This window comes from Lingula anatina, chromosome 1, assembly GCF_051362555.1.
Source record: "Lingula anatina isolate TDL-2025a chromosome 1, LinAna3.0, whole genome shotgun sequence".
In the NCBI taxonomy this organism is placed as follows: domain Eukaryota; kingdom Metazoa; phylum Brachiopoda; class Lingulata; order Lingulida; family Lingulidae; genus Lingula; species Lingula anatina.
Window position 1 is genome coordinate 19680513 of NC_141767.1, and position 9694 is coordinate 19690206.

Genomic DNA, 9694 nt, shown 5'->3' on the forward strand with positions numbered 1-9694 from the left:
CAACCATAAAACCTGAAGCATTACTGATAGTCCTAAGATAAAAAATGAATTGATGTTGCAGCATTTGTAAGCTGAGACAACAAAAGCCTGAGAAAGAAACAAAGGTATATCTGTTTCAGTTTATCCAAGAACACCTTAGGCCTAGCCGCCTAAGCAGTTCTGGATGATCGAAAATTATTTCCTCCAGTCTGAGGGAGCCCTGCTGTTCTTCTATATTAGTACACTGTTAAAGATACTCAAGAGAATTATTGTCTGTCTGGGAAACACTGAGCTTGGCCCAGGACTCAGATGTAAAACAAAAATAAAGAAAATCAAATTATGGAAATATCCAGGGTGGTGACCTTGAATCCCAGTATAGAAAGTGCATATATGCATTAATACCACAGATAATGCACTCATATATATATAGCAACCTACTACTATTAACATTTCAACCCCTTTCTGCTATACTTTTGTGGAAAGCCTCACAACAACCAAAGTGACAGAACATATGTTCCCATGATGAAGAAGTGCCATACAGCATGATATATATACCAACTTCATACAATTTGCAGCAGCAAGTAGTAAAGGCAGTTTAGGTGTGGTGCCCCACAGGACTTCTCTGCCCCAGCAGATATGTCCTAAGAACTTCTCCAGTTCTGCTTTAAAAGGACTTAAAAGCAACATGTTTAATTGTGAACAATAACTGTTGCTTATTATTGACTCATTTTTTCCATACATCTTCTTACTCGAAAAGAACTCTACCAATGAATGTTTTAAAAAAGTAAATTAATAATTTTTTCTGGGGTCCACTTATAAAAAATCACAACTCCCACCCATTAAGCCTTTGACGATTGACCTGATGTCCGATGAAGTGAACTGGAATAACCCCAGCTTGCAGAGAAAAAACACACAGACAATGGCAGAAATGGTCATTTATGGGGATATTAGTACTATCTATGACAAGTCATCATCTGGGAGAATTTGATCAAGCAATGGGAAAAGAGAAATGATGTTTGTAAAGTGGACATAACGACAAACATTCTGGAAATCATAGCATCGCTGTTCAGCTTAGTGTGAAGAAGAATAGAATGCACCAAGAAAACAGGGTTCAGGGAGGAGGCATGGTGCCAGCGTGTCTGAAATTATTCTATGAATTTCTCTTCTCTATACAATAACCCACGGAAAACTGTCTCCAGTGTTGTTGGCACAGCCACTAAACTAGAATCAAAGTCATCTTAGTATGGCTATTGAAATTTCCTGAGCGTAATCGGTGTGGAAAGTAAAGAGGCCACGAGCAATCTGCGATTAAACAGAGAATGCACTACCCCGGATAGAAAGAGCAGCATAAAAAATCAATGTACGGGCAAGAAAACAGCCTTCAATCAATGCTGCTGAATAACGTTATCTAAGGACAAAAGCACGAAGCATACACAATTATCCTGTTATTTCACCAATTCAAATCCTTTTTTCCAAGATTCATCAACCTATGGTATTTACATAAAAATTCATCCCTATTTATCACTGAGATTATGTCATAATTTTTCATTATCACTCTTTTTGTTCCTTCCTATTCTTTGCTTATGTGAGGACGAGTAACATATCTGAGAATCAATTTTTAATTTTCTTGCTCCATGAATTCAGGTCTTTTGTGATAAAACAGCCAATTTTCTTCTCTGAAAAAGTGCTCTGTAAAGTGATCACTTTTCCAGTTACAATGTCATGATGAACAATTACTGAAAAGATTGTTGTAGACACAATATCCTGTGTGAGGCTTTGTGTACGTGTTAAAGAGCAAGAAATATATCCGATGCCCTTTAACAACAAGAGCCCTTTGAATTGTAACTGAGTAATCATTTCCCTTAACTGTCCTTTTACCAGGAAAAGTCACGGTCAATAATAACAACCATTCAAATACTAATTCCTTTTGAGAATGTCAGCTTGTCACCTTAAGTTTCAGAATCTATTGGAAACTTTCCTCCATAACCAGTCCTCATAAGTATTAACTGGACTTGTGACAGAGAGTATTACCAGTAGATAGAACTTGTGATAAAGAGTGTACGATGGGTAGAAGAAATATAAAGCTGACAATTAGTGTGAAGGGTATGGGTTGCTGCATATGTCTAGTCCTGTCAATACCTAGTCCCCGATTTTTTGGTTTGAAAAGTGATTCATAATGGTAAATTTAATTATAGTTTTTATAAATGGGTCAGAATGGCCAGGTTGAAATATCCAAATGTTCATACATACAATGGTGAATTCTTTTTCCAGGGGCTCTTAACATTCATTTTTATTCAAAGGTGTAAGTTTAACTTTTCATAGAAAAGGCAATGAGCAGACTGACTGACTACTTACCATTTGAATACAGTAAAATCTGATTTTCCACGAGAATACTGGTGAAAACAAGGAGCACATTTTCTACACCAAGTAATTCAAACATCTCCTTTAGAGGAAAGTCAAACAGTGGCAGTTCATTAATACCTGAAATGCAAAAGAAAAGTATCTAGTTTGAAACTGAGCATGTGCAATACACACATTTTTGATCTAATTTTTTTATGCAAGTATATGCTGTTCAAAAACTCAAAATGAATTCCTTTGCTGAATGAGTGTGAGGGAACACCTCTTGTGAATTGGTACTTTTTAACAATAAATCTCTAGTTCTAATTATAGCTTCATAACTATGTGAAGGTTCATAAAATTAATTCATTAATAAAAGTTTATCTAACTTGACAATGAAGCAGAAATCACAATCACATATAATTTTATAAATAATCACCGCACTCGCAAATACCACACACACTCTACATATCATCCAGAAGCATGCATGCACACCCACATACACTTCTCTCAGTGTCACTTCAAAGAAACTTTACAAATGTCTACAGTAATAGAACAAATTGCAAGTGCCCAGTTTCTATCTGGAAAAGGTCATTTTTGCTCTCTATTTGATGCTGAACTAGACAAATGTCAATGGACAATAACACTGGGTATGAAAGGCTAATCTAAAGATAATGGAAATTATCTGCAAGTTCAGAAGCACATGTCTAAGCATTATTCTCTCTTCTTCACTCTTTGAATCCAAGAAACTGATACTTAAATAGACCTTAAAAAGGAATAAATAAATAAATAATTAAACTAATGAATTATGCAGTTGCTTTAAGAATGACTGAATTAAAAATAGAATGGTATTTATAGAACCTGCAAATGACATACAAATTGAGACAAATTCTCTTTAATTCTGGTTAGCAACATTTCATAACAGAATTCTACAATAGAGTGCATACCTCTCTCTCTCTCTCTCTCATTATCTCAAGACACTAGCTAAAGAGACGTCCCTACGAATAGAGTATCACACTCCTTCACTTCTAATAATCATAATATCTTTTTTTTTCAGTAGATAGCCCATTACCTGGTCTTTGGCACACAATTTCTCTGTCTAAACAATGAAATCTGAGGCTCCGTCCTGGGGGCATCAGAGGCACTTCATACAGAACATTATACACATAACTCTCCAGTGGCAATGTTGGGGGTTCTCTAGAAGCGATAGCCATGTGGAGTAATGTCAGATACTTCTTGCAGGCAGCTACAAAAGGGAGAGGAGTCAGAAGACAAATGCATTTGGTGACAAACAAATGGTCTTTCTCCATATCATACAAGTTGTCGGGATTTTGCAAATGTTGTTTGCGCTGTGGTCGAGGGGTGCTGGGATCGTACACTGAACCCAAATGCGAATATAATGTCCTTGACTGGTCATTGCTCAGCTCTGCCAAGTGCATCGAATGTAATGTCTTCATGGCAGCACATATTTGTTGGTTGACTACTTCTTCGTAAAAAAGATATGCAGACCCGTATGTTCGTGACCCATCTTCCCTGGTGATGATAAAGGTGTGGAAGCTTGGCTGGCGTTTCTGCTTCAGGGTGCGAAATGTCAGCCCTTTGGGTAGACAAAGCTGCAAATAGCAAATCAAATTTGGGTAATTGTAGGCAAAATATCAAAATATGATGATTATTGAAATCCCAGAAATAATTTTCATATCAATCTCAAATAACATCCCTTAATGAGCGGATGGACAAGTCTTATAATTAAGGGATAATAAGGAAAGCCCAGTTGTCATCAGCAGATAACAAAGCTGTATATCCATTTCTCAAATATTTTTAAATACATTGCTTTTAAGATGGTAAATAATAATGGCCACCAATTAATACATCTCAGACCTACCGACAGGTTTTAAATTTTATGACTGCCATGATATCTCTTTAAAAGCTTTCTGATTCTCAAAACCTGAAAGAGTTTTCATGTTTATGGGCCATAAGACTCCAAAAATACCATTCCAGCAACAGATGTTTTAGAATCATACTACTAAGTAAGCTTGGAATCAATAGTTCAAGTGAGACCATACATGAGAGCCCTAGCCACAGTGGCATTCTGATGTATAATCAATATGCATGTAAACCGGGTAGTGTCAATGATTAACTAGATATTCACTGGCAAGGTTTTCAAAATCTTCAGTACTAAAATATATTTCTTCCCAAGTACATATTATTTTTCATTTAATGAGCAATGAGAATCAAGTCAACCTGCCAAAATGTATTTAGATGAAAAATAAGTTGAACACAACCATGACAAAAACAAGTCAATACTGTTGATAATTTACTTTCTTAGTATATTTTAAACTCAGGGGGATTGGGGGGGGGAGAGGCTCAGACCAAAGTCCATTACAATCATTTTCAATGGAGAGGAAACATCTAAAACAAACCTATTGTTGGCAGTGAAATATTCACCGGAAAACATATCATATGTATTATCTGAGATAAATGCCCTGTGCTGGTAAAGGAAACAACACATATTCAGTTCTGGTGGGTTTAAAATAATAATGCTGTAATTGTACAACTTCTGCTTGATCAAATGTCATCGGAAGAGTAGAATACACATATTGCTTGCATTTTTACATTCTTTTAAAAAAGAAGCATAAAAAGCAGACAGCAATAAATATGAAATATAAAAGAACTCCCAGTAAGTTCCATGTCAGGAAGGCAATGGGTGGGTGGGTTATATAGGAGCCACTACTATAGATAATCACATCAAGGAAAAGTAAGATATAGCAATAACTGAAATTATTGACTTGGAACTAACTTGATATCAAATATTCAATAAATATATACCAAAAGCAATAACTGTAGCTGGCTTATCTGCAAGGATATCAATGAATACCACTGTATGAGATTTGACAGGTGACTATACTCAGGGTCAAAGAAATACTCTGTAAGGGTATCCATGCAAACATGTCTAAGTTTATTCATATCCTTTATGTATCATGAGGTGTCATATCTATACATTGTCTGGGGTAGCGCTAGCAATTTTTTTCACTTAGCCAAATCACCATATTTTTGTCAATTTGTTATCAAAATGGTTATAATTTGGCTTAAACATGTCAAATCAAGCCCCTTTTCTTTAGCCAATTTAAGTCAGTTTTAGCATTTGGCTAAATTGGCGAGTGTTAGCGCTACCCCAGATTGTGATATGTTAAAACTTAAGGTATAAAAGAATACTTAAATCATCTTCAAATTTTTTATGTCAAACAATGTTCATGTGCATATATATGTAATATTTATGTGACAGGTCTCAGTACTTGTACTAAATAACTATCATTAAATTGCATCATTGGCACTAAATTTCATTTCTCTGATTAAAAACATATATTTTGAAAAAAAAAAATGTTACTACTAAGGGAATCTGATTATCCTAATGAGAACTCCTGTTCTTTTCAAAATTTTCAAATAAATCTCTAAACCATGTCTGCCAAGAGAATAATATGATGAACGTCATCGCCTTGCATCTTGCAGAGACATTAAGGCCTATGTTGTTTATAATGACCAAAGGGTGCACTAAATGAGGCCAATAATAAAAAGATGGATATGTCTAACATCAAGCACCACTAGAGCCTATGTCCAATTACATTGCCACAATCTGTCTGGCTACTCAGTGATGGAGCAATAGCCACTGACATCAGACTGCACCAAAAATATAAGCACTGGAACATGAACTCATCTGAGAGAATATTCAGAAACAACATAAGAGTATAAGTTTTTGTTAATTGCCTCTATATATTCTTGTTATGCAACATTTACAAATATATTTTAACATGTTTTCTTTGAGAAAAATATCCTGCAACTGGGAATCAGGAAGTACCAGATGAACTCACTTGAACAAAGCAATGCATTCTGTGCTTAAAATAAAGCACTCCAGGATGTAACTATGGTACTGATAAATGAAAACAAATGCTTCACACAATACAATGATTTCTGATTGCAGCTGTGTTTTTATTCTGGACCTATGTTTATCACTACACTTCTCTAGCTGCTTTTCTCTGCTTGCACTTTTATATCAGCTGTACCAATGTTCAAACAAAAACACTGCAGGCAAAAGACATTTCAAAAGACAAGAAATAGAGACACTTAACAACAATACTTACACAAGATGTACTGTGGTAATATTGGGAATATAATAAATTTTATAAATTCTGCAATTCTAGTTCATGTAAATTTTAAGAAACCATTTTTTAATTAAAACATATAGGACAATAAATTTGTTCAGCTGATGTTCAAATTACTTTTTTAAATGCTACTAAACACATTAACTATCTATCTATCTATCTATGACATGCTATGTTTCTCCTCCTATTTTAATTCACCAAAATATTCATGAGATCATTCTCATATGCAAATTGTTCACCACCTAAGGTTTAAAACAATCGGGTACCATATATGTTCTGTGGTAAGTTATAGTCACAAAAACTTTCAGTAAAATAATTTGGTGTACATCTTTCATATGCAGAGAACATTGTATAAATAAATCAAGAATTAGTATTACAGTTTTTTTCAATAAATTAAATTGCTATAAGCAAAAGATAGGACTACAGAGTAATAACTTTAGAAGAAACAAGCTTTGTATGATTTATTTTACAATTACCTTCCCAAACTACCCATTTTTATGGCATTTATTTTCAGTGAAATAGCATAAATAAAAATAGTAAACAAACCTTTCGAAAAGTGTATAAAGTAAACAAACCTTTTGAAAAGTGTATTAAGTTTCAACCAGGAAAGTGTATTCAGCTAAAGTTTCAAAACAGCAGGAGTTGAAAAATAAGTGACAGACTGGAAACTATAAATGTCAGATGACTATATACCTAACTAGCAGATCATTTTTCACTTTGCTCTATAATACCTAGGAGCAAAAACATGGGTGGGATATCATGTAAGTTGAAACATAACAGTATATGTAAGGCTTTAACTGGTCAAACAAAGTTACTGTCATTATTATTTTTTTCAATGATAATCATCATTCTTATTGTCAACATTATTGTTATGATCATGACGTTGCATTATTATTTCTGGATAAAGTAATTTTTTACATAATTTTTGAATTCTTTGGTGAAGTATTTTTCAGAATATGTATGTGCAAATTCAAGCAACATCAATCATGTATGTATTACAAAAGCTGGTTGGTTTACATTATGAAGGCCAGGGCAATTCTGCTAATCAATACAATGGAACAATATACCATGAACATGTTTAAAACATAAAAAATCCATTGGTCAATTTTAAATATCTCACACTAATCAACATGCCAGTCCATGAGCAACATCCCGATATCCATCACAAATTCATTTACTATAGGTTAATTCACAATGATATATTATTCTACGTACCCACTGTATATCTGCATGCCTGTCTCTCAGGTTGAGATAGTGACAGTGAGGGTGTTGTCAACTTAAGAAGACAATAAACACAAACTTTTTTCAGCGAAATACAAGATCTTATTAAAGGACTATGGTACTACATAACCAAACACATTGTTTAATCTAAAGAAGTTAGAAAAGGAAAGAAACATGCTCTCTACCCCCCCCCCCCCCCCCCAACGACTTTGAACGTCACTAAAAATATCTACTTATATCAAACCAAACCACAGCTGTCATTCAGTTTACCATGCTCCACACTGTTATCATAGATAACATGTTAACCAACAGGAAACAAAATTTTTAAACACTGTTTTTTTTTTTGTTTTTTCTTGGTCTTTGCTTAACATTTTAAAGTGATTATATTATTCTGTAGAAAAAAGGATGTCCATTTGATTCACATGTTATGAAGACAGAAAACCCGTTTTGGTCTTATAATTTGCTGAAAGATTCTCATTTGTGAAAATGTCATATGTGTCAGGTATGAGTAAATTTTGCTGCCAAATAAGCAGACTAATCATTAAAAAAAAAAACTCAAAACCTGACCTGAAATTGTTTCATACTTACCATACCCACTGCATCTTTATCGAATGGATTCCAAGGAACATTTTCTGGGAAATGTGCTAACACCTTGGACTTGTAAGGTCTATCTAGTGGCAAGCAGTGCAGATTATCGCCTGGAATAAAAACAGGATGCCTTCCAAAACCATCAATAACTATGCTAAATATAGATAATACATTAACAAAGGCTATACTAAGTACCTCTGTAGATCTATATGTGCCACTCATTACCTGTCCCCATTAACCCAAATTTGTATTCATGCTAAAAAAACAAAACAATACCTGTAAACAAACAGACACGTAATACGTACACTACTACCAGTATTCTGTAAGCACTAACAAACAGTAAATAATGATAAATTCAGAAAATAAATATAATGCTCTCTTGCTATGATATTCAACTATGGATATTTACTGTTATCTTAGCTAGTTATACTGCCCTACATATTGATTTAACCACAGGACATTATTATTGATATATAAAGATAGGTTGCCCTTGTCAATAAATAGACTAGGGTTCAAACTTAGCATTTGCCAGCTTGTCCAGTGGTATAAAGCCTGGCCACTCTGTTTATTTTTGGGAAGTAAATTTATGTCTCAAAGAAACAAAATTTTAAATGAAAATTGTTGAAGAGTTCAGGAAAAACGCTGTCCATAATAATGTAATATGCTGTATAAAACGCATTAAAAAGTATTTGCCATATACCAGGTTTCACAGCAAGTCTTTCTTGTTACTCCTTTACTAACTCCTATGAAATATCTGGGCTGCGCTTAATGTCATCAAAAACGTGATATAGTAAAATAAACAAATCTTTACACTGATACATGCAATGGTATATCAATCACATTCAGTGTTATATAGATGAAAAACCATGTTCAGACTAAGGGATAGCCCTACAAATTCTGTCTAAAAATAACCATCTTCCCTGTAAGTATTGTACACACGTCTACACACGACTGCATGTAGATCTAGCGCAAAGATTAGGGTGTCTGTCTTTGATTGTGTTCAAAACTTGGAACGGGAATTCCCTACCTGACAGCTGATCGGGCTCTAGTCCAGAGGCAAGGTCCAACCCCGCTATTACGAAGTAATCGGCGAACCGACTCCCTCCTGCTGGACTTGAGGACATTCTTAAACTTTCTCCACACTTAGAATGGGAATAACTGTGAATTAGTTTCCAAAGACATCATCCTTACGCTGCCTTGTCTTATGACTTGCGCAAACAACTGACGAAAAATGCGTCATGATTTCCTCCCGTTAGAGGCCTCTGTATTCAAGACAAAATACAAGGAAGTGAAATGTATTAAAAAACTAGTAATTTCTATCTATCCACTTAAGAAAAATAATTTTCTATTGAATCATTCCGAAAATGCAACCTTTACAGCTCGTTGCTCAAGAAAGCAAGCAAGAAATACGT

General features: G+C 34.5%; 1 protein-coding gene across 2 annotated transcripts in view; it reads right to left on the minus strand.

Annotated features, from left to right (window-relative positions):
* The window catches only part of LOC106151399 (DENN domain-containing protein 5B), a 28116-nt gene extending 18589 nt beyond the window's left edge, over positions 1–9527 (minus strand). The window contains exons 1-4 of one of the 2 annotated variants that reach the window (XM_013524641.2): positions 9310–9527; positions 8283–8392; positions 3389–3929; positions 2335–2460 (exon numbers count right to left, since the gene is read on the minus strand). In XM_013524641.2, coding sequence (XP_013380095.2) covers positions 2335–2460; positions 3389–3929; positions 8283–8392; positions 9310–9406 — 874 coding nt within the window. In that variant the 5' untranslated portion in view covers positions 9407–9527. The remainder of the gene's footprint in view (positions 1–2334; positions 2461–3388; positions 3930–8282; positions 8393–9309) is intronic. The other variant, XM_013524642.2, reaches the window with a different exon arrangement.
* Between the last annotated feature and the right edge of the window lie 167 nt (positions 9528–9694).